General features: G+C 47.0%; 2 protein-coding genes and 1 long non-coding RNA gene across 4 annotated transcripts in view; 2 read left to right on the top strand and 1 right to left on the bottom strand.

Moving 5' to 3' along the window:
* Window positions 1–795: 795 nt before the first annotated feature.
* EIF3F (eukaryotic translation initiation factor 3 subunit F) lies at window positions 796–10129 on the top strand. Its single transcript, XM_019629285.1, has 8 exons — window positions 796–1210; window positions 3953–4023; window positions 4249–4328; window positions 4739–4876; window positions 6040–6131; window positions 6571–6707; window positions 6838–6951; window positions 7460–10129. Exons 1-8 carry the CDS (start codon window positions 823–825, stop codon window positions 7535–7537), a joined length of 1098 nt encoding a protein of 365 aa, XP_019484830.1. The 5' UTR covers window positions 796–822; the 3' UTR covers window positions 7538–10129.
* Window positions 10130–12355: 2226 nt separating this feature from the next.
* LOC109374568 (uncharacterized) lies at window positions 12356–19387 on the bottom strand. The gene is made up of 3 exons (XR_002122416.1): window positions 18768–19387; window positions 13410–13474; window positions 12356–13000 (listed from the first exon to the last, which is right to left on the bottom strand). It is a non-coding gene; the product is annotated as an uncharacterized LOC109374568 (long non-coding RNA).
* TUB (TUB bipartite transcription factor) overlaps window positions 17628–27089 on the top strand; it is a 92060-nt gene continuing 82598 nt past the window's right edge. The window contains exon 1 of one of the 2 annotated variants that reach the window (XM_019629268.1): window positions 17628–17927. In XM_019629268.1, the coding sequence (XP_019484813.1) occupies window positions 17761–17927 (167 nt within the window). In that variant the 5' untranslated portion in view covers window positions 17628–17760. The remainder of the gene's footprint in view (window positions 17928–27089) is intronic. The other variant, XM_019629269.1, reaches the window with a different exon arrangement.

Genomic DNA, 27089 nt, shown 5'->3' with positions numbered 1-27089 from the left:
CTATTTAGAGGCCCATTTTCTGATGCTCCTGGCCTCGATCTTAACACTCCAGCTGCCAAGTAGCCTCCTCAAAACACCAGGCCCACTCCTGCCTTCAGCCCTTTGCACTAGCTGTTCCCTCTGCCTGGAGACTCTTTTCCCCTCACACCCCATAATGGCCAGCTCATTGGCCTTTTTCAAGCCCACTCAAATCTCACGTTCTAATTGTGATCTACCCTAACTCCTCACAACTCCTGATTACCCTTTACTCTCTGCTACTTTTTCCTTTTTCTTGGAACTTGCTACCTTCTAACATCACATAATATACTTATTTGTCTCTCCCCACTTGACTGTAAACTTTTCAAGGACAACGATCTTTGTTTTGTTCACTGATAAATTCCTTTAAAAAGCGTTCTGGCACATATTTCATTTGTTTAATGAATAAACTACCGTACTGACACCTAACGACGCTGTCAATAACAAAGCCCTTTATACTAAGGCACTTTGACAGCATTATCCCATTGAAGTCTGAAAACACGATTTGTGACACTTGTGCAGCTTTCCGGCTCCATCTGGCGGCAACTATGCAGACTGAGCCGCTTCTCTTCTCCCAGCGCGGTCCCAAGTTTATTCGGAACCATTTAGCTCGGTCTCACTGAGTGCGCCTCCGACCGAGATCAAAGAGCACAAACTCAGAGCAGGAAATTGTAGGGCCGTGAGAAGCATCATCAGTAACCAATGGGCACAAAAGATCTTGTTCACGTGGTGCATATGCAGCCTATGGTGCTCCTAATGTTTCCAAGCTCCGTCCTTTCCACTTCACGCTCTTTCTCTCTCGACAAGATGGCCTCACCGGCGGTACCGGCGACCGCTCCTGCCGCCTCTCCAGCCCCAGCCACGGCTGCAGCCCCAGCCTCAGCCCCGGCCCCGGCCCCAACCTCAGCTCCAGCGCCGGCTCCGGCTCCAGCGCCGGTTCCAGCGCCAAGTCCAGCTCCATCCTCATCCCCAGACCCGGCAGCAGCAGCGTCTGTGACGGCGGCTCCGGGCCAGACCCTTGCCTCGCCGCCAGCCGCAGCGCAGACCCCGGCGCAGTCGCTGGCTAGTCCTGCTCTCCCAGGCCCCTTCCCCGGCGGCCGTGTGGTCCGATTGCACCCTGTCATTTTGGCCTCCATCGTGGACAGCTACGAGCGACGCAACGAGGGCGCTGCCCGAGTTATCGGGACCCTGCTGGGTGAGTGAGTGGTCAGAGAAAATTGACGTTTTCTTCTACCTCCCACCTCCTCTTAATCTGACGCCCCTTTCTTCCCATCTGCTTTGATCTCTTACCTGTTTCTCCATTGGACCTTCCGTCTCTGACTTATCTTCCCACGGAACTTGAACTTTCTTGCCTGATTGCTGTCATTTTGTGCAACATAATATACGTTATAAGGAGTAGTTAGTATTAAGTAAACATCGTGTGCCGAGTCATTTTCATTTTAATCTTCCCAGTAGCATTTCACATCAAGTATGATTAGCCCCAGTCTACCAAAAATGAGTTCAAACGCCGACTAGGTAAGTCAAAAACCCTTGACTCCCCAGTGACCACGTTTTTTCCCCCGTATCTGCTTAAATGTGCTAATTTTCTAGGTGTTTGCAAAGAAGTTCCTAACCAGTTGGCAAAGGGAACATCTGTTAAAAGATATCCCTCTCAACAAGTAAACTGATTTGGCAGGAACTCATTTAGGATTTCAGTGATAATCTGCTTAACTAGATGTGTAAGCCTGATTGCTGTTCCTCAGTCTCCCTAATGGGGTAGACCCTGTTCCCCCAGCGCTGTCTCTGATTCTCCATTTGGACACAAACAATTGTATTATGTATTTATGATACAGCTTAACCTTCAAATCGAAGAATAACCTTTCTCCTACCCATGTTCCAAATTTGGGGAGATAGATATTTTACGTTAAAAGTAATTTGTAAAACCGAGAAGCACTAAAGAGGAATTACTGGTAATCTATCCCTTTCTCTGGGTTCTGCTGGTCCCATCAAATTTATTTTCACTCCATCTAAGTCACAAATTTTAGACACCTTTGTGAATCCACTCCAATTGTATGCATCGTTTCTCTTTCTTACTCTTGAACATGTAATAGCCCTTCTACCATAGAAGACAATTGGTGTATTGCAAAAGGGACCCAATTTGTAGACAAACTCCATCAAATATCTGCCTTGTGCTTTGGGACAAATTACCCAAAGTCTAGTTCCTTCTGGGGCTACTTCAGACTTAGTCTTTGTGAAAACTTATTACAGAAACCACCTAACTGCTGACCCACATTAGGTATGAAACTGGCGGCACACAGTTGTCATCCTGCACCACATCAGGCCTATACCACCCTCTTTATTTCAGAGAGTAGCATTTTGTGTTATTAATCCATTATTTTCCAAACTTTGTAATGGTTTTTCTCAAACCAAGCCTTTGTATTCTCTTTGCCACAAGTGCCTTCCCTGCTCTCACTTGTTCATTCACGTTCCACTCATCTTCCAGGAAAAGTGCTCAGTATCGGTCCTTCGTCCCATACGCCCACCTCGCCCCCATTCTTAACCTCAAGTATGGTAGGTAGCATATGACTGCCCTGCTTTGAGCTTCTGTAGTAAATGATTTTTGCTTTACTAACTTGGCACTCGACAAATACTCTTTCAGCTGCACTGTCAAATTTCCCAAACTCACTGGTGCTGTTCAACTAAAGAAACAATTCTCCACCCAGGGTTTGTGCTCAGTGCCCCAAATAGTACTAGAGTCCTAGTTAGATCAGCTGTAGTCTAGATCTTCATATCCGACCAGACAGGGGTCAGGTGTTACAGAGGCGGTGCTTACTGAAGAGTGAAGCATGGATTCTGCTTCATGGATTCTACACATTTTCTCAGTTAGACATTACTTCATGGAAAACATTTCATTTGGCCAAATGAAGTCACTGGTGCTTTATGTACCATAAAACTGTTAGGTACTAGAATTCAGAGTTTGATAAAATGAGCTCTGCTCTAACCCTACGTTGAAGTTGAAGATACACTCTTGTATGCAAATAATTAGAGTATAATGTGATAAATGCTGTAATAGAAGGGTGTCATCGTGACATGGAAAATATAGAAGACTTAGCTATTTCAGAAGCTGGACGTGGTCAAGTCTTTTGGATGTTGATGAGAGGTCAAATAAGATAAAGAATGTGTATCCATTGGGTTCAGGGACATAGTTTCAGCTAAGGAGGCAGCAACAGTAGTAAAATGGAACTAAACACTAATGAGTATAGGCAACATCGTGGTCTGTGGTGGAGAGGGATGGGAGATGTCAGTAGATTAGAGAAAAATAGAGAAGTCGAGGGATTAGCGGTCTTAGTGGGGTCAGGAAACAAATGTGGGTAGTGGGAATAAAGTTACCAGAACTATAATAGAAGTTTGTGGTGAAAGACTGACACTGATGAAGTTTCACAGGTAGAAGGTTGCTGGATGATGATATGGTTAAGGTTATGACCATGGGACCAGATGGCTGAAGGGAGGTACAGGTGAAGCTCCCTAAACTGTGTTCTCTGAGATTAGGCTACTGTTGTAGGAGTGGTCTATGGAGGCATAATTAAAATCTTCCAGGTAGCTGCAGACTAAATTATAGGGAGAAAGTGTAGAGGCTGAAAAATGGAGGTCACCGTGTAAAGGTCTGGGGTAGGTCGGACTGCTAGCAGGAAGTAATGGGCAAAAGAAGGGTGACGTGGTGAAGGGAGAATAGGCCCCACTTGATGGTTAAAGGAAGGCGGTGGCGGTCACTCCAGGGTTTTAGTTCTCCGGAGAATCCGGGTCCCACTGATGCACATGGCTGAACTTGGAGCTAATGAGTTCAGTTTTTTGTTCATGGACTTGAAGGAGGCCTGAAAATCTGAAAGCATTTGGAAAGTGGTCAGGGGCTGCTGGGAGCTTTTGGGTTACATAACACGTGGACAATTCTCTCTCACAGGAACTGTTGACAAGCACTCAGTGGAAGTCACCAATTGCTTTTCAGTGCCACACAATGAATCAGAAGATGAGGTGAGTGGGGATTGGAGCCGGCCCTGTGCAGTCCAGCTGTTCTTTTGCTAGGCTTCCCTTAGGGCCCCCCCGCAAAGCATGTTGTGCTCATAACTAGAGCTTCTCTAATTCAAAGAGCTTTGTTCTATTTATGCATACTTCACAGGCCTCTTCTGTCTGTTGGGGTGGCCTCGCATCCTTTTTATCCGTTTTCTGACTTCTGAGCTGCCTTTCCTGCCTCCTTAGGTGGCTGTTGACATGGAATTTGCCAAGAACATGTATGAATTACACAAGAAAGTCTCTCCAAATGAGCTCATCCTGGGCTGGTGAGTTGGGGGCAGTGGGGGGTGGGCAGGCTCAGTGATTGCCACGCCTTTTGCCACCAGGCTAGGTGTTGTGCTCCCTCTCTGGGGACAGTGTTGAAGGCGTGTTACCTCAAAGAGCTATGAATTCACTGTTTTTCAGGCAGTTCTGATCCTGTGACACCAAGAATATTGCTTTTGAATTATAGCTTTTACTGAGCAAGCCTTGCTGGTGCCTTGGAGTTTTTCAAGATTTCTAAGTCAGCTTTTGATTTGATTTTATAGCGTTTTCAGTGTGTTTCTTTAGTATTTGGGGTGTGACTGGGTATCACTACCATAGGGCTGCCAGGTACCTAGAGACACCCATGCCACTATCATGTTTAGTATTGATGTCACGTGTAGACTTGAGACTACAACAATGTTCCATTTTCCAGGTACGCTACAGGCCATGACATCACAGAGCACTCTGTGCTGATCCATGAGTACTACAGCCGGGAAGCCCCCAACCCCATCCACCTCACCGTGGACACGAGCCTTCAGAACGGCCGCATGAGCATCAAGGCCTATGTCAGGTGACCAGAGTCCCGGGCCATGAGGGCGTAAAAAGCCTGGAAATTTCCACTCACTGATCCTCGTTGTACCCCACTTTTCTACTCATTGCTCTTAACCAATTTCAACTGAGCAAGCTATGATGTTGTTTGTGTCCTGTCTTCTAGAAGTTTACTCTGCCTGCTCCCTACAGCCGATCCTCACCTGGTGTTCTGGCCGTGAGCCTTCACCGTGTTCACTGCTATTTCGAGTTACCCTTTAGTTTGTCCTTACGCCTGGGCTAAGCACAGGACTCGGAGTCATGCAGATTAAAGCGTGGCTGTCCTTAGTTTGAACATATCTATTAACCCAGAATTAAGTCGTTTTGATGACCATAACAGTGCAGTATTGACACTGAGTCTGCAAGCAGTTAAAATGCCGGCTCCAAAAAAATAAAATGCTGGCTGATGGGGAATGTCGAAAAAGGCTCTAGTGGCATGCTGAAGGGGTCTGCTGTAGGAGTTGGAAGGATTCTATTTCCTGTTTAGAATGAAGGCAGTTTTTAATTTCTACGCTGTTTAATTGTGCTCTTTCTGTGTCGGACACATAAAACTAACCTGTTAACCATTATGCAGTAAGACAAAGATGGTGAATTTCCAAGTCCTCATGGCCAGCTGGTATACCACTTAGCTCTAGCCATTGCCTGATTTCTTAACCTTTCCAGATAGATCAGACTCCTCAAGATTCAGTTAGGAGTGTATAGTTGACATAGGAAAGGCCGCCACCTTTAGTGACAGCACCCAATCTAACCTTGGTGGGTTGGAGTCCGTTTGCTTTTTAGTGCAGACAAAGGGCTTGGGCCCAGAAAAGACCTGTCCTTTCTCTTCTTTCTGCGGGGGTGGATGTCTGGGCAGCCAGCTCCACAGGGAAACCCCATGGCTTGTCCTCTCATCACTGAGATTGCACAGTGTGTGAAGCCTTCCTCTGAATGGACCAGGCCAGGCCTAAAAGCTGAGTCACCTCTTCCAGGCCAAGGTTTGGTGTGTGGAATGAGCCAAGGGAAGAAAGTGACTTGTCCCATGAGACCTCTGGGGCTCAAGCCTTCTTATATCAGAACCTTGGAAGCCATACTCTTGGTATAACTGCTTTCCCAGCCCAGTCCTTCTCAAGGCCATTGGTTTACCTGGACTTCTCTCTCTCTCTCCAGCACTCTAATGGGCGTCCCTGGCAGGACCATGGGGGTGATGTTCACACCCCTGACAGTGAAATACGCGTATTACGACACTGAGCGCATTGGAGGTGAGTGACCTTCCCATGTCCTCTTTCAAGGTCTTGGGCATTTTTCATGGGAGGGGGCTGCTCTCTAACAAGGATGGAAGGCTTGGGTGGGCTAAACAGGAACCAGCGATCTAAGGTTTGTGATAACTAGAAGTTACAGTCATTCTCCTACATAACTGGAATTCAAGGAATTATGTGTGGAATTGTTCAGGGTGGGATATTTTCAGCACTACAGGCTTTCTGGCCATTCATATGAGACCAAAACCAGTGATGAGCATACTGGGTGCAGGAGTTGAGCTCTGTCAGGAGAAAGTAAAGCTAATAAGGACAGAACAGGGGCATTTGGGGAAGTTGGCTGAGTCCAGAGGGAGGCGGGAGAATTTGATTGGTTGGGGATCATCTCTTTGCTCATGGGATGACTGAATCCTCTGTCTCTTATTCCCCCAACCCACTCGCGCAGTGGACCTGATCATGAAGACCTGTTTTAGCCCCAACCGGGTGATTGGACTGTCGAGTGACTTGCAGCAAGTAGCAGGGTCCTCGGCGCGCATCCAGGACGCCCTCAGCACTGTGTTGCAGTACGCAGAAGATGTGCTGGTGAGGAGGGGAAGGAAACGAAAGGAGGGCCTAGTTCTTCATGCTGGGGTCGCTGAGAGAGAGGCTGGTGAGATGCCAGCCCTCTGTGGGGAGAGTTAACTGCCTCATTCCATCTTTCTTTGGCGCGCAGTCAGGAAAGGTGTCAGCTGACAATACCGTGGGCCGCTTCTTGATGAGTCTGGTTAACCAAGTACCCAAGATAGTTCCCGATGACTTCGAGACCATGCTCAACAGCAACATCAATGTGAGTGCCTTTTCTGGGCTTCTGGGGGCCTGTGCCTTCCCCTACCTCAGCACGTACACACAGATGTGCTGGGAATACGGGGAGATGGTCTGGAAGGGGTCAGAGGAGACTAGGCTTTGCACGTGCTCGGAGATTCCCTTCTTCCTTAATCCCATTGGCTCACGTACTGCTGATACTGGGACTTATTGTCTAGATTCATGGTTGAAAGAAATGCTTCAATTCAGAAGTTAATGAAAATGCAGTTTCTTATTTTCCCCATCTGAGTTCACAGACCCCCTATAATTCTACCCATGGAGCTCAACTCAAGCTCCCCTAATCTATAAGTGTATCAGTAGAGATGAGGAAGTGTTCTCAAGCATTCCCTTCCTGTCTTCCACCTTCATCTCTTACTCAACCTCTCCCAGCTGTCGTTTATCCGGGACTGTCCTCTCCCCCAGAGCAGCCCGAGACGAGCCTTTCTGCTCCCCTTCCACCCAACTCCACTCATCGTGGCTTCTTTCTCTTCCAGGACCTGCTGATGGTGACCTACCTGGCCAATCTTACACAGTCACAGATTGCGCTCAATGAGAAGCTTGTAAACCTGTGAATGGGCCCCAAGCAGTACGCCTGCCATTCTGGGCCCAGCCCTAGGACTCAGAATGGAGTGAAGTAGAAATGGCTTCTTGTGGTTTGAGTCACACTGAGTCAGTCAACTGCTTGTGACTCTAAATAAACATAGCCTAACTTTTGTAAATGAATTCCATCTTACGTGAGTTTACTGCCGGGTGGAAAGGAGAAAACTAGTCTGGAGCCCATGCAGAAACCAAGAAATAAGTGCTCTGGGTAGAAGTTGGCTGTGTGTTTGACATGACTTGTCATCAGTAGTTGCACCCACAGCCCAAGCCACTTTGGCCTCATCTGACCCCAGACTAGATCGCCTCCTTGGCCGACTGGTTCACAGGGGCTCTTTCTCCCCACCCTTTTTACTTCTGCTCAGAGCAAACTGGACCTCCCAAGAAATTGTTCTTTATCACTTCTCTTTCACAGCCCTTATATGGATGCAGTATGGGTTGCCTTATGCACAGTTTGAAGTACTTAGAGAATATGCTAGTGAGTGAGGGGAAAGGAGAGAAGGGCGTGGATACACAGCTCAGTCCTGGGACCCATGAGTCCTGGTAGAAAGGCAGCCTTCTCCACGGTGAGAATTAACAGTGCTTTACTGAATTTTTTCTCTTGGTTTTCAGCCTGGAAAGGTGTCCACTGACAGTATTGTGAACCATTTCTTAATGGGTTATGTGGTTTCCGCAGGAAATGGAAATGAGAATCCATGCAGGGAAAAATTGAGAGAATTGGATACTTAATCTCAACTGAGAGTAGCGGTGTGATCAATGTTTTATTTATTTATTTATTTTTTAGCTGAGCCATCCTGCCACCTGTTGGCAGCTCAGCTCAGGCATCGAACCACTGTTGCTCAGAGCTCAAACTCTTGAGCGAGCTCTTAACCAACTGAGCTGGCCCTTGATTAAGGTTTTAAAATGCTTGGATAATAGGATAAAGCTCTTTGCCACTGTGGTTCAGGGAGGCAGAATTAGAATCTCTAGGTTAAGTTTTTCCCCATTTTAGTGGGGAAAACAAAAGGAAATGATCAATTGCAAAACACTAGAAATGAGTGTGGGGTCTAATATTTAATGAGCACCTACTATGTTTGGGGACAGTTTATAATTTTTATATTACAGAGGGAGCTGGGGTTTAGTTGAGCACATTACTTGAGGTTACACAATTAGTAAGTGATGAAACAGGATTTGAATCCAGGTCTGGATTTTATTTTCATGTGTGGTCCTCTGCTTCACAGTTTAGTGGCCCAGTTAAATAATAGGGCAAAACTAAAACGGTAACAGGAGCACATCATAAGGATTGACCAGCTCTGTCAGAGGGAGTCGGAAGGTTCTGCCAGGACATGGTAGCTTATGTTTGCGGGGGTTGGTTTATTTTATTTTGTTAGCCAGGAAATCAGGAAAGGGTAATTGAGCAGAAGAAACATGTAAAAAAGCAGTGAGGGCCGGCCGAGTGGCACGATGGTTAAGAGCTGGCTTGGGACGCCAGAGGGCCCCGGTTCAGATCCCACATATGAGGGCCAGGGACACTGCCCTCTACAAATAAAACAAAACAAAACAGTGAAATGTAAAAAAGCTTAACCTGTTCAGAACCGAAGGAGTCATACGCCAGACCATAAGGGCCCCTCGGCCTGTGGAGGTTGGCTTTTTATCCTGGAAGTTGTGAGAAGTCCCTGGATAATTGTAAGATTTCATCAGTTGGATTTCAGGAAAGTCACCTAGTGGTGTAGAGGAAGGATGGAAAGGAAGAGAAATGGAAGGCAGGGAGCCGAGTCAGGGCCACTGTGATTGTTCAGAGGAGAGACGATGAGTGCCCAAACCAGTGCAGTGGCAGTGGGGAGGGGCAGACCCAGCTTCACGAGGATGCCTTACGGCAGGCTCAGGAGGACTGGGACACTGGTGAGAGATGCGATGTGTCCAGGGTATTGCCTGTTTCTGATAAAGGTGATTGAAGGAATGGTGGATATGGAAACCGACTACTATGAAGTGGTGGAGGCTTAGAGGATGCAGAGAGGTGTGACCAGATTAAGGTTAGGGGAGTAGTGTGGGACCAAATGGTAAGTTTCAGATGCAACAGAAGACCTGTGACTTCTTAAACTAGGGGGCTGCACCACATCTTTTGGGGAAAGGCTGAAGAATTCGAGTATCCATTCGCTCCTGTAATGCTTAACTAAATGCCAAACAACATGCTAAGCAAAAAGCCATGGTGCGTGCTTAGAATAGACTAGGGAGGACTGATAGGTAAAGAAGTCATTACTTAGGGAATCACGGGTATTGGAGGTTATGGAAGGCACCTAGTTAGGAAGTGAAATCTAAGCTGGACCTGGAAGAGGAAGAGACAGACTGAAAAGGGAGGAAAACAGAGCACTAGGCACAAAAAATAGTAAGTGCCAAGTCCCAGAGAAAGATGCAACCAAGTGGCCCCATCGGCGCTACTGGCTCAGATGTTTGTAAGGATGGCTGGATATTTTTATTTTAGTTTTTGCAGGCTTGGCTTACGTGTGCACAAGTTTTGACTGTGAATGTTTTCCTACATTGTCTTTGTTATGTGGTTGTACATATGCTAAAAACATTCTAGACCATGACTGGGTGAGACTTGTGTTGCTTCAGTTCTGACACCACACTCCCCGATTTTCTCCAGCCGCCTTAACCACTCCTTGTCAGTGGCTTTTCTTGGTCCTGGGTCCTCTTCACTTTTTCCTCTGCACCCTCTGACTGGAAGATCTCACTGAAGCCTGTGACAGCTACTACCTGTGTGTTAAAGGATGCCCAATCTCTAGCTCTAGCTCTGGCCCACATTCCTAGCTGGTTTCCTGATTCCAGCCTTGTTAAACAGACACAGGATATCTCATTTGCATGTCTCAAAAGCATCTTAAATTCAACTTGTGTATTGAACTGATTGTCTCTTCCTCCCACACAAATCACCTCCTGAATTTCCTTCCTCAGGTGATGACAACTGTGTACCCAGTTGTCCAAACCAGCAACGTTGGGTGAATGAATCCTTGATTCTCCCCTCCCTTTCCACCATCATGTGTCAACTAGTTTATTACAACTCTGCCTTCAGCCTTGCCTTCTATGATAAGAAATATACCGGGGGTGCCAAAAAAATATACCCATGACTTGCATTTATCTTTTTGTTATTGATGTATATTGAGTATTACAATTTTAATACAGTTTTTACCTTGCTTAAAATGTGTATACCTTTTTTTGCACCCTTTGTGTATTGTCTTCATCCATGGTCCTGGCAAGCAGCTCTTAAAACCTTTGGAACTTCCTAAGTGATAAGAGCTATAAAAATGTAAAGAGAGTCCTGTTAAAGATGTAAACAAGCCCCTTTGAACTACTGAGTTGATGCTAATGAAGTGATTTTTGGAAAGCCTCCTGGCAACCACAGGAATGGGGGCTGTTTGCCAGGTGAACTGACCATGTGATTGGAGGCTGAAGGTTGACTTAATTACCAATAGCCAGTGATTTAATCAACTATGCATATATAATGAAACTTGCATAAAAACCCAAAGGACAGACTTTGGAGAGCTGCTGGGTTGGTGAATAAGAATACATTCAGGAACAAGGAGATGTCAGGAAGGCGGCACACCCCAAACTCTGACAAGCTCCTGTGCTCCATACCCTTGCAGGCCTCACTGTGTGCCTCTGCATCTGGCTGTTCATTCGTATTCTTTGTAATAAATCAGTGGTAAGTAAACTTTTCCTTAGCTCTGTGAAGTGCTCCAGAAATTAAACCCAAGGAGGAGGTCAGGGGCAGCTCCGATTTATAGCTGGTTGGTCAGAAGCACAGTTGACAACCTGGACTTGGCGACTGGCATCTAAAGAGGTTGGGGTGGGAGAGGCAGTCTTGTGGGACAGCCCTTAACCTTGGGATCTGACGCTATCTCCAGGTAGATAGTGTCAGTGGTGAGTTAAATTGTAGGACACCCTGCTGGTGTCTTGAGAATTGCATGGTGGGAAAATCACCAGCACATCTGGTCGCAGAGGTGTTTGATGTGAGTAGTAAGGGCAGAGGAAAACAGTTTTCCTGTTCACCCACTTCGATCCACTCTCACAACAGCCACACTGCTCTTTGTAAATCTGACCAGGACTTAACCGCAGATGAAATCTTTTCAGAGGTATCCCATTGGCCAGGATGAAGTCCACGCTTGTGACCGCGATCTGTGGCTCATACCTTGCCTGACTTCAGCTCCATGTCTTTCACTCCATGTGGGCTCCCCTTTGCACTTGCCCTGCCCTCTGCAGAATCTGTGCCCCTTTAGCTGGCGTACTCATCCTTTAGGTTTTAGGCTAAATGCTGCCTCCTCTTAGGAGGTGCTCCTATACCGTGATCCCATGACATTCTCCTATCTTAGTACTTCTATCACCATTTTGAACTTGCCTATCAGCACAAGCTCTGTGAGGGCGAAGGCTGTCGTCAGGATCCTCTGGAGAGGGGCTGGCGGGAGGGAGCACACCAGACATAGGTTATGTGTTTCACTCCTATAATATTCAGTGATGCTTAGTGTGCATCGAATACAGTGTTGGGCACGGTGATAACAGCAGCTGTTGAAGTGTGCTTTCTGCCCTCTATGGGTTTCAATGTTATGGAGGAAATGCACAGAAATAATTAGGAGGAGCGATTGCTATAAAAATTAGGAAGGAGTCTTGGGAAGACACAGGACATGCTTATTATAAATCTGCCTCAGGGTCAGAGAAAGGAATTCAATCTTGAAAGACATTGGGATTGACGGGGCACAAAACAGGAGGAAGAATTGGAAGAAAGGAATAAAGATCAAAATACTACTTAGTATTACAATGGCCTGTATAGAGAGTTGTGTTTCCAAGGAGACAGCAGGTTAGAGGTAAAAACAGGGTTGCAGCAACAGCCACAACACAGTATTTCTCGTTCCCTGGGAACACCTGCTTCCTCAGATCCTACTAAAAGTAGTCGGGTGTCTCAAGTTCTCTGAACCTGGAGTCAATTTTGTATTTTGAAGTTTTAACTGAATTTTCATAAAATAATCATTTTCTGCGCCTCTGTAACACAAGTCCTGACAGGGCTAACAAAATTCCAGTTGTCCCCTTTTCCTCCAGTGATGTCTCCCAGAGGGCAAGCAGGTGCATTTCGGGATCTAGGCTGTGATTAGGCCTGTTTTTTCTGTGACGGTCTGCCTGATCGTCATGATCTATCTTCTGTCCAATTGGGATTGCCAGCCCTGTGCTTATGTTTCTGCCCCAGAATGATGGTCCTTAGACTTACAGCCATCTCTGCCTCCAAGTGTTGGTCCTTCTGTCCATGGCAATGGAACCGTAGTCCCAGGAGCAGCATTGCTCTCTACGCCCGAGGTTTCCCGAAGTGGCCACTAGAGGGCGCCCTTGCACCACTTGAAGGCTGCTGGTTGCTCATTCATGTTCCTGTAGTTCCTGAGCAGTTTTCTGCAGGCCTGGTCCAGAAAAAGCACCTTCAGCTTTGGAGAGGCCAGGACAGTGCAGAATGAGTGACCACAGCTAGAGATGCTTCCTTGACCATCTGCTACCATAAGCCATAGTGATGATAACAAAGCATCTTCCTCTAGACGCACTCCAAAATCACTCCAAATAAACATAATCCATTTGAAAATGTGGTCTGGAAATAGTTTGAAGTAAATCTCCTAGGGCCCACTCCCCTTCCAATAAGATTGTAGTCTACAATCCTTCTACACAAAAATCCTGGAGCTGCTATTTCCCAGGAGAGACCTTGGCCTGTGCCCTGATGAGCAAAATGAAATTTCTGGGCTTTCCACCCGGGGAAGGGGTGGTGCCAGAGCTAGTATGTAGTCCTGGGGCGCCTCTCCACATGGTACTAGAGTTTTTGGCAGGTGAGTGAGGGGTACTCACCAAACTGGAGGTTAGAAGGAGGTGGTACAAGACAGGATCACGTCCAGTCCCAGGTAAGACTTCAGCTGATTGGGGGTGCAAGAGATAGGTTAAGATAAAGGTTAGCTGAGAATAGAAACCCTAGAAATTCAGCGGGAGTGGGAGCATACTTAGTTGGATCCCTTGAAAGCACAACATGTGACAAGGACTTGCGGGGACGTAGTTTATGTGTAAGGCTATCTGAATTAGATTCCTAGGATTGCTGTAAAAAGTACCACAAATTTGGTGGCTTACAACAACAAATTTATCTCACAGTTCTGGAGACTAGAAGTCTGAAATCAAAGTGTATTCTAAGTACTGGGAACACAGCACTATATATCAGCTGGTAGCTTAATGCATGAACTACATCCTGGAGGACAGTGACCCAGCCCAGAGTTTCATTCCCAAGCTGACGCCTTAGCTGAACCTTTAATAGGCCGTTCCCACTTTCTACCCTTTGTTTCCAGGTCATGAAGTACATGGTAAGACCTTGTTTTGCAAAACCATTGTCAGACATCCTTTACCATAAAATAGACCCTTCAGCTGAGACTTGACTATGTAGGACCTCAGGATGATAATTACAGTGTATAAGCCTTTGGAAAAGCACTACAAACATAGCAGATAAATCCATATTCAGCAAAGGTGTCAGTTTAGATAAGAGCACACTGCTGCCCTATCCAGAATGGAAGGAGTCTGATGTAATCAACTTGCCACCTAGTGCTGGGGCTGTCTCCTCAAGGAATGACACTATACATGAGGATCCAGCCTCTGCGACTGCAGGTTGAGCAGACTCTGAAATGAGTACTTACAAGTGATTTGTTAAGGAAGTGCCTCAGTAGTGTGATCGTAAAGAACAACTGGCTCTCCAGAAAGAAAATTTTAAAAGACTTGATTCATAGCATTTGCCAGTTTCCATGAATACTCCATGGTGACTTGGCCAAAAAGCTACTGACATGACATTTCCGAACATGGAATTGGAAAGAGGCTAACAATCGGCTCTTCACACCAGCCAGCTCCAGCACACCACTGAAATGCTGCTACAGGAGACAAGGAGAGGAGTGGATGCAGGAGGATAAGAAATAGGAGGAAATGAAGCGAGAGTGTGATCCCAGACAAAGTCCCAAACTAAAGTCAGCCTGATCCTATAGGGAGACCCAAGTACATGTCACACCCAAGGCAAGGATGCTGCATTTTCATATTCCTGCACCTGCCAGGTGTTAGGCAAGGGCCATCCAGGGTGGAAGTAAACTCCTAGGTTCCTACTGCTCTTTGTGTGGGTGAGCGAAGTGGTTCCAGCAGTGTGAAGGCAGTCCTCGGAAGAAGAGGTGCAGGTGTTGGGTTTTAGAAGCAAAAGTACATCAAAGCTGTTGGTGAACATGGAAGGTGGGCAGGACACACGTAAGATCAATAAAAAGGGATCCAAAGGACCTGAGTGAAGCATCAATGTTGTCCACAAGACCATCTCATACCCAGGCCATCACCATAGCCAGGCTTCAGGGGTGAGTGCAGCAAGTGTATTAGGCCTGCTCCAGGGGCCCTTGCCAGAACATTCAATCCTGAGTCACAGCAGGGTGCTCCCAGGTCAATAAGCTCTCCCCTATCTAACCTTATATTCCACTCTCCTCAGCCCACTCCCACCTGAACATCTGAAGACTGGCTCCTACGCTTGTTCTCCCTGTTCCAACTACTACATTGTATTAGACATGCTTCAACCAGACAAGCAGAACCCTCTCTCCAATAGAGGACAAAGTCCTTTGTCTATCTTCGGGTGATGTGCATTTCTCTTCTCGCCAAGTCACACTCCCCTTTTGATGCAATGTAGCTTCAATACTGAGATGCAAGTTTACTATTTACACATCTTGTATTAAGTGGCAACGGAATGCGAGAGTAGAAGGAAAAATATTGCTTATTATAGACACAAACATTTATATCAGGGGAGGAAGAGCTCTTTCTACCGGCCAAGGAAGCTCAGCATAATATAGGGTTCAAGGCCCCCAACGTCATCAAAATGTGCTCATGTGTCATCCCAATTTTCAGGGCTGTCCTCAGCTCCCATGACTTCTGCTCCTTCAGAGCGTCTGGGATGTAGCTTTCCTACAGCTTTCAGCCCTTGCTCAGGACACCTGGTCTTGAGCTCCTTATTTGTACTCCTAGGTAGTATGTCAGGATTTGGAGGTGGGGGTCTGGGAGCTCTGTACACCTGTTATTGGCTCTTCTAGCTATAGAATCCTTGTCTTATACTAACTACCGGGTTCCCTGGTGAGTGAGGCAGAATATGTACTTATTACCTCTGCCTCCAGTGAGCTCACCAAGGCAGGCTGCAGGGGCCTGGCAGCCAGCGCCCAGTGTCAGTCTCAAGAGGTCTCTGAGACCGCTGGTGCTGAGCTAGCACGGGTTGGAGTGGGGCGAGGCTGCTGGAGCAGGACCTGTCTTCTTGAGGGAGTCCTTTCTTAGGTCCTATTGCGCTTCCATCAGTCCTTTGGAGAAAGGACATCCTTGGAGGCTTGTCTTATATGGATCAGGAGCAGTGGCTTCTGGTTCTGTGGTGTCTGTGGGAGGTGCCACAAATTCCACACATTGTCCAGATAGGGAAGTTCACCCCTCACCCCTACCCAAGCAATGAAGCAAGGCTTCACACCCTTGCAACAAGTTGATTTTGGAGTCCTAATCTATCACTGAGGTCATGGCCATGCCAAGAGTCTCACCATCAAGACATGGTTCAGGAACAGGAGTTCTGTATGGGAGTCAGTGCACGCCTGCCAGCCTGTAAGTCCCCCAAGGGAGCAACAAGCGTCTGCTTGTTATCTACAGCATTCTGCTGAGGACTTGGCCCTTGATTAATACTAGTTAATGATACATTTGGGCAGCTCTGAAGGCCATGGAAAAACCAGCGTTTACAGAGATGACTGTATTCCACATGGCAAACTCCAAAGCTATTGAGACCAGCAAGTTACGTAAGTGAGAGCTGGGGCCTGAGGCCTGCAGGAGAACACAAGCTCCCTGGGAGGAGAGCAGCCACTTCTCTGCTCTGTGCCTGCCATGCTGAAGGAAGGCCCAGGGGTGCCAGATTTTCTGTTTTCAAGAGAGGACAAAAAAACTGGATCTATTAAATCTTCCGATTTTTAAGTGTCAACTTAGTCAATGAAAAGAAAAAAACCAAAAAAATTGGCAGGACACGGAAAAACACTTGTGGGCTGGATGCAACAAGTGTGCTGCCAGTTGCAAGCCCTGTAACCAAGGGTTAACAGGCAAGCCTAGTTTCACTGGAGTTGTCCCTGATCCTTGGATTAATGTAGCTCAACCCCAAGGCCCTGCACACCACCTCCAGAGGACGTAGGCGCCTCCTCCCACCCCTGTCCCGGCGTGTTACCGCAGCCTCGCCACAACAATTGCACCGAAAGGTCCTTCTTAGGCTTCCATGACCTCTGCAAGGAGATTATACCTGTAAATCCCCGAAGACTGCAGCCCAGGCTGGGGGAAGGGAAAGGGAAAGAGAGGCGGAGCGCCCGGGTCTCCCTCCCAAACTCCCCCACCCAGCAGACTCGGTTCGGCTTCGCCTTCCCGTGGGTCACCCTCAGCCTGGTGTAGACACGACGCTCTCTGCTAGTTGAGCCAACACAGCTCGATTTAATGAAGGGAAAGCACAGAGGAAAATAAAAACAGAAATGAATGGTCTAGAAATACGAACGTTTACAGAGCTTGGTTCTGGGAACTCACCGGAGCAACAACATGCTAAAGAGAGGGGCCAAGGGAATCCAGCGGCGAAGGAGAGAGGGAGAAGTGGATTGTCACTCGGGTGACGAGGGGGCTGAGTCCCGACAGTTTTAGGAAAGGGGGACTCCAGGGGTTAAAGGACTTTCATGCCGGGAGGGTGGGGAGGAGGGGAAATCTTCGAAATTCCGGTGATGGGTATTCCCATTACTGAGAAGGGGGCCAACTGACAGTGGAAGGTTGGAGGGGGTGAATGGATGAAGACACCCCCCTTCACTACGGAAAGGAGGGGGGCATCTCTGCAGAGGGGGGCCTGAATACGAGGAGTGTATCCGGGACTGCGGGAGAAGCGACAGCCTCTTAGCAGTCCTTGTCCCGGGAAGGTTTGAAAGCGCGGTACCCTAGTGACGCCGGAAAAGATGGAGCAGTTGCCATGGCGACGTGGAGCACACATCACAAATAAATAAATAAATAAGCAGTCCAGGCTGCAGCAGCCGCGCCCCCGCGGGACTCAACGCGGGGGAGGGGGCCCCTCGGGCCCGGGTCCCTGCAGCCCGCGCGTCCCAGCCATTGGCAGAGCCGGGGGGAGGGGGGTCACTCTCCCCCCCCCCGGGGGGGGGGAATGGTACAGTCCTCCGCCCGCGCCCTGGCCGGGCCCGCAGCGAGCAAACGCCGAGCCCCGCGCAGCCTCCGCTGCCGCCCGTGGTCCCAGGAGCGGAGCAGGGAGGCGGCGATGGAGGGAGTGAGCAGCCACCGGACCCTGTCCTACAGCCGCTGGAGCTACGACAGGTAGGGAGGGCTAGCGCCTGGAGGATGGGCTCCGCCGGGCCCCTCCGGTGGCCTTGCGTGGACGCCAGTTGCCACTCGCATTACCGCAGGAGAAGCCGGCGTTCCGGGGGTTGACCGTGGGCGTGAGCACCCGGATCTCCAGGGTAGACTCAGATTCTCGAGTATCCGGTACAGAGAGCCTCGGATATCCGAAATTCGAGCGGAGCGAGGGTGTCCTCACACCTACGGGGCAGAGCTGTCGGAGGGGGGCACCGCAGCACTGGGTGGCGAGCTGCCACCCACCTCCCACCCCACCCCCAACCTGCTGCGCCGCGGCGTCGGTGGGCGCTGGAGCCGCGCGGAAGAGTGCTGCGGAGCGGCGGGGGCACGTGGGGCGAGGAGGGGCGCCCCTCTGCTCCAGACCCGCTACTCTCGACACTGCCTCGCGGGTCTGCGCCGGGCGGGGAGTGGGTTGGCCCCGGAAAGAGTGCGCCCGGCCCGCCGCGCGGGGTTGGAGTGCGGCTGCGGGCTTGGGCGGTTTGGAGCCGCGCTGCCCACGCACTGGTCTTGGAGGAAGGAATTATCATCCTTCCTGGTGAAGTGAGAAAAATAAGGACAACGGACTGAGTTGGTCATAAAGCTGAGTAGATCTATTCGGAGATTTTGTCCTTTCTACCCTGTTTTTGGTGCATTAAATGCCATCCCCCTTTTACAAATGAAACCGTGATAATAGACAGTAGGTTTTTGTTGTTGTTTTTAAAGTTAGCAACCCCATGTCGATCTCCAGAGTTAAACGTTCTGATCCCCGGTCCTAAACGGTGAGGGCTGGAAGAGAAATTTCATGAACCCGGCTGCTCTCACCTGCATGAAGACCTCCTTCCTGCCACTCTCTTTCCCTTCACTTTGCTCAAAACCCTCCTGTATCTCTGACAATCCTTGCTTTCCAAGATGCAGAGGAACAGGTGTTCCTCCCACCCCCAGCTAATTCCCCTTGGATCCCTCCTTACCCTCCCATTGATCCCATCCTCACCTCCCACTCATTACAGGCGCTCGCTCCTCAGCCTGTAAACCGACTCCAGTTTGTCCTGTCTCCCTCCTCAAGATGGGTGCAACTGGGCCCCCTCTTTCTTTGCTTTCATTGCCTTCTTTGAGGGAACCTGATTCTGTTTCCTCATCAACCTGTCATTGCACAACCCTAGCAATCTGGTTGCTGTCACCTCACAATCCTAGTGACCTTTTGAAAAGCGGTGCTCTCTATGGAGAGGAACTCTAAAATGATTGGAACATTAAGCTTAAAATAACAAAACCTTTATGCTTGTATTCTGATCCCAAATCACATTCATTCACTTACTGACAAAGTACTTAGAGTGCAAAGGATGTGCTGAGCCTTGGAGATAAGGAGATAAAAAGACATAATTCCTTCCCCTAGATGAGCCCACAGTCTAGATTCTAGTAGAAATAATATAGAAATAGTATGCCAAAGGTCTAATACATATATAGGAAGAAATTTCTAAATTGAGATCATTCTGCTTAGTACCTAAACTTTTTCCCCTGTAAAAACAAACAAATAAAAGCAGCTATTAATAGTTAACAGTCACTTCCCAACCCTGTTCTCTGGCTTCTGCCCCCACATCTTTGAAGCTGGGAAACCTCTCTCCTTCAGGTCCCCCTCGAAGTTGACCTCTGTGTCTCTCCATTCTCAGGGAACCACTGACTTGATTTGTTGGCATTTTCTAGAATTTTATATAGGTGGAGTCATTCAATATGTACTCCTTTTTGGTCTGGCTTCTTTCACGCAGCAGTTATTTTTTATAGTCTTCCATGTTACATGAATTGGTAGTTCATTTCTTTTTATTGCTGAGGAGTAATATTTCATTATATGGAAATACCACCATGCAACAATTTTATCCATTCACCTGTTTGTGGACACTTGGGTTGTTTCCACTTTGGGACTATTGCGAATAAAGCTTTGTGACTTTGTGTACAAATCTTTGTAAGGACATATGTTTTTATTCTCTTGGGTAAATACATAGGAGTGGACTGGCTAGATCCTATGGTAGGTGTACATTTAACGTTTTAAGAAACAGTGTAACTTTTCAAAAGTAGTTGTACCATTTTACATTCCCAAGAGCCGCATTGAGAGTTCCAATTCCTCTACATCCTTCAGACAACTTGGTATGGCCAGTCTTCTTAATTTCAGCTTTCTAATAAGCATGTAGTGGAATATCATTGTGATTTTAATTTGCCTTTCCCTAATGACTAATGATATTGAGCATCTTTTCATGTGCTTATTTGCCATCTATATCTCTTCTTTGGGGAAGTATCTATAAAAACGTTTTTCCCATTTTTTTTATTGAGTTGTTTCCTTATTCTTAAGTTTTCAGAGTTCTTTGTATATTCTGGATACGTGTCCTTTATGATTTGTGACTTGCAAATATTTTCTCCAAATCTTTGCCTTTCTTTTCATTCTTTTACATATTTTGAAGAGCAGAAGTTTTTACATTTTATGCAGTCTAATTTATCAATTTGTTCTTTTATGAATTGTGCTTCTGGTTTCATAGCTAAGAAATCATTGCCTAACTCGAAGTGACAAAGGTTTTCTCCTAGGAATTTTCTAATTTTAGGTTTAACATTTTAGGTCTATGCTCTGTTTTTATTTGACTTTTGTATATGGTATGAGTTTCATTTTTAAAAAAGATATCCAGTAGTTCAAGCACCATTTGTTGAGAGGACTTGGCTGTTTTTGCACCTTTATTGAAAATCAGTTGTCCTTATATGTAATTTATTTCTATACTCGGTATTCTGCTCCACTGATTTACGTGTCTTTCTTGACACCAATACCGTAATATCTTGATTACTATCGCTTTGTAATAAGTCTTGCTATCAGGCTGTTCAGGACTTTCAACTTTCTATTTTCAAACCAGAATACCCATTTATTACTCCCCAGTTGTGAAGATCCTTTTCTAGTTATTATACTGTTTGTGGCCCTACCCAGGGCTCATGGTCAGCCCAGAATGAAGCTACTTGGCAAGTAAACCCAAAAGGTTGCATGGTGAGTGTGGGGTCAAAACAAGAGAGAAGGGATGTTTTGGAGAGGCTCCTTCACCCAGTCCCTGGAGAAGCCAGGATGTTCTTCTTTTTCAATGGTTTTTTTGGTTGTTGTGTTTTTTTGGCTATTTGAGTTTTTTTTCAATTTCACATTAATTTTAAATAAGATTTTCCAGTTCTAAAAAAAAAGGCTTCTGGAATTTTGATTAGGATTGTGTTGAATCTAGATCAATTTGAGGAGAGTTGACTCTTAACATTAGGCCTTCCAACTCACATTTTGTAGTTTTAAGTGGAAGTTTTCCACCTCTTTTGTAAGATTTTTTTTCCCCAAGTATTGCATTCTTTTGAATAATATTGTAAATGGTATTTTAAAATTTTCATTGTCCAATTGTATATAACTAGTGCAGAGCAATACAGTTGGGGAAGGGGAGAGGTTGTGGTAAAATGTATATAGCATAGAATTAGCCATGTCAATGATTTCTAAGTGTACAATTCAGTGACATCAATTACATTCACAATGTTGTGTTACCATCACTACTATATATTTCCAAAACTTTCATCACCCCAAACAACAACTCTGTACTCATTAAGAAGTAACTCCTTATTCATGCCTCTCCCCAGCTCCTTGTGACTTTTAATTTACTCTCTGCCTTTATCATTTCCCTAGAGTCTGTATATAAGTGGAATCATACAGTATTTCTCCTTTCATGCCTGGCTTATTTCACATAGCATACAGTTTTCAAGGTGGATCCGTGTGGTAGCCTGTATGAGAACTTTATTCCTTTTTTGACTGAATAATATTTCATTGTATGCATATATCACACTTTGTTTATCCAAAATGTGGGTGATGGACATTTGGGTTGTTTCTACCGTTTGGCTATTATGAAAATGCTATAATGAACAGTGATGTGCAAATATCTGTTCCAGTCCTTGTTTTCCATTTTTGGGGAGTTATATACCAACGAGTGGATTTCCTGGATTATATGGTAATTCTGTTTAGCTTTTTGAGGAACCACCAAACGGTTTTCCATGGAGACTACACCATTTTACATTCCCACAGCAATGTATGAATGTTCTCATTTCTCTACATCCTCACTAACACCTGTTATTTTCTGTTTCTAAAATATTATTATTATAGACATCCTAGGATATGTGAAATGGTTTCTCATTGTGGTTTCTATTTGCATTTCCCTAATGACTAATGATGTTGAGTATCTTTTCATGTGGTTATTGGCCATTCATATATATCTTCTTTGGATAAATGTCTATTCAAATCCTTTGCCCATCTGTTTTGTTTGTTTTTCTCATCAACTTTTGATTATCATGTAACCTACATATGAAAAAAATGCTTAAGTCACGAGTGAAGAGCTTGCTGAATCAGAAGCCCTTCTAGCCACTGCCCCTGACGTAAGCGTTACCACCATCCTGACTTCCAATAGGCTGACTTCTAACAGCAGAGATTAGTTTTGCTGATTTTTAACTTAATTTAAGAGTACCAGATGTACTCTTTTTTGTCTTCCTTTTTCAGCTCAATAGTAGATTCATCCGTGTTTTTGCATGCAGTTTGTTCCCATTGCTATGTAGTATTCTACTGTATGAATTTACCGCCATCATCTATTCCTAATGTGATGAACACTTGGGATGATTCCAGATTTTGGCTATTATTAATAGTGGACATTTTAATGTATGTCCTTTCACTGATATTATTATTATTATTATTATTATTAGTTTGATTTTTTTCCTCAGCTTTATTGAGGTGTAATTGAGGTGTAACTGAATATATTTCAGGTGTAAAACTTGATATTTTTATATATGTGTGCGTTATGTACCATTGAGTCAGTTCCTTATGCCAGTACCTCACTGTTTTTATTGCTGCAGCTTTGTAACAAGTTTTGAATAGGAGAGAAGGACAAGGAAGCAAGATATGACCTGTAGTAAACATGTCTAGGGAGGGATAGAACTCCCTATGGACTGGGTCGCTGAGATGGCGCCAAGGGGCAGCACAGAGAGCTTGAGCTTTGGTATTAGACAGACCTGGGTTGAACCCCAGCTCCACCTCTTACTAGCTGTGCAAATATAGCACAGAAAAGGGAAAATCTTTATTGTTTTGGCTGATTATAAAAGTCATATGCGCCATTTGTAAAAGAAACAAAGGGCAAATAGTCTAGAAGTGTATCAAGTACTTAATATCCTTTAGCCTTAGTTTCCCCGTCTGTAAAATGGAGGTGATGGTTTTCTTATGGTGAAGGGTGAGAATTGAATGAGATAATGTTTGTGTACCCTTTCCGGTGAGCTGTGAATTGGCAAACATACCACACACATACCTGCTATAGGATTAGGAAAAGTGAAGTTCCTAATTTAATTGACCTGGAGCTTATTGGAGACAAGGGGACCACGGTGGCCAGGAGTCTCTACAGCATATCTTGGCTTAACTTTCTTCTGGCCTCTTAGTTCCCAAACAGGGCACGCAGTTGCTGGTGATACTCTCTGCACAGGTAGGTTTCTTGTCAGGTTGAGAAAGTAGCCAAATTCTTATTGTAAAGGTAGCCCTTCTGTACTAAGGCCTACTTGTCATTCCAAGAGAACCGGACACTAACAAAATATGTGCTTCTATTTTCAAAACTTAGGTTCTCCTGATTCTTGAACCTAACTTGATGCCAGCAAAGCCACATCTTTTTGGCCAGAGTGGGGCTGGAGTGGGAGGGGAAGCCAAAATGAGTGTCTAGATGCTACCGAACCATAGCTCTGGCTTATGCTTTCTAGCATTCCAGAAAATTGTTCCTTATTCCTTCAGAGTATTCAAATCTCTTGCACAGCACATGTATGACCTTGGAGAAACTACTGAACTGCTGTGAGCCTCCTTCTTCATCTTTAAAATGGACATAATAATATACGTAGCTCATAGAGTTGTTGTGAGGATTAAATGTGTGAATATATGTAAAGCTTAATAAATGTAGAGTGCTTGGGATAGTATCTGGTGTATACCATGTTTTCCCAAAAATAAGACCTAACTGGAAAATAAGCCCTAGCATGATTTTCAGGTGCTTGTAATATAAGCCCCACCCCAAAATACGCCCCAGTTAAGATCATCAGCCAGACATGACTATGTTTGAATAAATGTAGATTTTTGCGCATGAATAAATGAATAAAATGCATCTTTTGGAGCAAAAAATAATATAAGATAATATAAGACCCAGTCTTATTTTCGGGGAAACACGGTAGTAAGTGCTATTTAATTGTTAGCTGTTGTTATTACCTGGCCCAGAGCAGGGATCCTCCACTTAATATCAGGACTTTTGTGTCCAATTGAATCTGAAAGGCCATTCCTAGATACAGAGATCGGTGTGGTGACCCATCAGGCCCTGCCCCAGGGTACCAGGAGCACTGAGAGGAGAGTAGGCAGGAAAGCGGGGAAGGCCAAGGTGGGTAAGGACTGCACCTAAGGAGGCAATCCAGGGATTGAAGAGGCATAACTAATAAAGACCTGGCAGGAACAAGTTGGGACCGTCTGGGTGAGAGGGCACAGTTACATGACTTCCAGGCCAGGGTCAGATGGGCGGTCTGGAGCTGGGGACTTTAGCCAGTGCCTGAGGCATGGGTGACAAGGTTTAGCTTCCCCAAGAGGGACTGGGCCTTTAGCCCCAGCTGAGAATTCGTAAGTAGATCAGGACAGTGAAACAGAACCCCGTCCTAGGACCTACCTGTGCCACAGCTGATGAGACCACCACAGAGGGGTCTGTAGGGATGAGCCAGCTAACTCCAGTCCCGACTGCTGGCAGATCAGAATCAGTAGAGAAGCTGGCAGGGCCTGGGCAGCAGTGGGAAGGCCAAGCCTGGAGGTAGCCAGGCCGACCACCGTGGCAGGTGGGTTCACTACCATCTTATTCCAAGATGAGGAGATGATGCTTTTACTGTCTGTACACTGGGTTTCATGAAGTCAGAAATGTATTGGGAAGAGCACAGCGAAGGGAGTCAGGAGTCCAGGATTTCATTCCGGCTGCCTCATTAATTTCCATTCTGGACCTGGGCAACCCACTGGCTCTCTGGGCATGTTTCCCCTGAAGTTGAAGGAGCTGACTGGTTCACCGAGCGCTCTTGTAGTTCTGGGCTTCTATGACTGCATGACCTATGGCCTCCGTGTGTGTTCTGTGATTGGAAAGGCCAGGGTGGGGAGATGAGAACAAGGCAGGCTGGGATTGGAGGCCCTGGCCATGGCAGTGCCAGCTTAGGGGCTGCGGGCATGGACAGCTGGGGTGACCACCAGAGCGGGGTGATTAGAGGCCCTGCTTTGTTCTCGAGCTTTTTCTGATGGATGTCTAACAGTCCAGGACCAAGATGACTGGGCTGGGTGGGGCAAATGGTAGTGATGGTACCGGCTCGGCTCATGGAGAAATAGCTCTGGAGGAGGCGATGAGTGGGGGCTGGTCTGCCTCCCATGCAGCTGGTATGACGGGCTCAGGGAGGTTAGGGGGTGGGGAGAGGAGTCAGTCATGGAGGTGAGGCAAGGACTTTTCCACTCCTTTAGGACTGGTCCACACTGAGGTTTGAAGTCATCAGGCACTGCGGTTTCCCTGGATGCATTCAAACAAAAGCAGGAAGACTATGGGGCAGGGACATCACATCTGTGACCAAAGGTAGAAGAAAGGGCTAGCTGTGCCCACAGTCTGGAGAACAATGGCCAACCAGGGGCTCACAGGCTCCTACTGATAGCTAATTCCTTCATTATGGAAAATCCTGTGCCTTGATAATAGATAAATACCGACTGAGCCTGGGTCCCACCTGGGCAGTCCTGACCCAGCATGGGCTGGGGAGAGATGCACACCTTTTCTGTCCATCCTGAGCAGTGTGCACTGTCCTGGAGTTGGAGCAGTTAGATCTGTCATGTGGGTGTTCCCAGTCAGCCCCACTCTGAGGCCTTGCGTAGATGTTCTGATCTTTGCTCCTTCTGAACAAAGAAAACCCTAGCTGTGTGTGTGTGTGTGGGGGGGTGGGGAGTCTGTCAGTGCGCACCAGGCCAGGTTGTGGTGAAGTCAGCTGGCTTTAGGGAACAGCCTGCCCATGCTGTTGCCAGGGGAGGCAGCTTTCTGCAGGTGGATGATGCTAGAGAACCGTGCCAGCCTGCTGGAACCTAGTGTCAGAATGAGGGGCATAGAGTTCGGGTCAGGGGGAGGAGGGCCCAGCCTGTGGGAACCTTTGGAGGCAGGGAGGGAGGCCCCACACCAGGGTGAGGGGAACCCAGGATTCTCTTCTTACAAGGTCACATTCCTCAGCAAAGACTTAATCCCATCCTGGCTCTGCCTCCATGCCCTCTCCAGCACTGCAGACCAAGAGGGCTCCTCTGCCTTTGCACAGACACTCCCTCCACAGTCTGGTGTGCCCTGGGTGGGACATTTCGGGTGGTGTTCCCTCTCCATCACCAAGAGTCAGAGAGCAGACTCAGTGATGGGTTGGGTTCCTCTGGGAGAAGGCTCCATTGAGTGTGTTTCCCTGTGTGTGCAGCCGAGTGTGTGCACCTGTTAGAATATATCTGGGATATGTGCGTGTGTCCCAGGGTATGTATGCACCACTGAGTGAATATTGAGTTTGTGCACCTTTGCAGGGAGGGTTTTGTGTGCCAAGAGTGGCTATGCGGCTGTGTGCTGACTGGTGTGTACATGAACGGAGATGCATGTGCTGGAGAGAATTGACTTGGGGGGGGGGCGGGGAGGCAGCAGAACAGGCCAGCTCCCTCCCTCCCTCTTTTTCCCCTGTCCCTGGCTGGGGAGGACTGGGAACAGAGTGGGGAGGAGCACACTGCCCGTTCCCCTGGCCCAGTACTTGCATGATTGGGCAAGGCCTTCAGCGCTGGAAGGGTTGGTCCTTAGATGGAGGGGCTGAAAGGTACCTATGTGACCTTGGCGGTGAGCTGCAAGCAGACCTTTCCCTGCCGCCTGGCCCATCCCAAAGGAGTTGGGAGCCGGGACCCTGCGCCCCCACGAGGGGCTCTGGGGCAATCCAGGGCCGCATCAATGTTGGATGAGCCCGCGCTGCCTGCGAGCGGCCTCGATACCATCTTCCCTGGTCTCACTTTTAGTGTAACTGGAGAGCCCAGGGACCAGCCCTAACCTGCGACTGGTGATCTTCTCACGAAGGCGC

Source organism: Hipposideros armiger, unplaced genomic scaffold (assembly GCF_001890085.2).
Source record: "Hipposideros armiger isolate ML-2016 unplaced genomic scaffold, ASM189008v1 scaffold_834, whole genome shotgun sequence".
NCBI lineage: Eukaryota > Metazoa > Chordata > Mammalia > Chiroptera > Hipposideridae > Hipposideros > Hipposideros armiger.
Note: the sequence above shows the minus strand (reverse complement) of the source record. Positions and strands in the feature narration are given on the sequence as shown.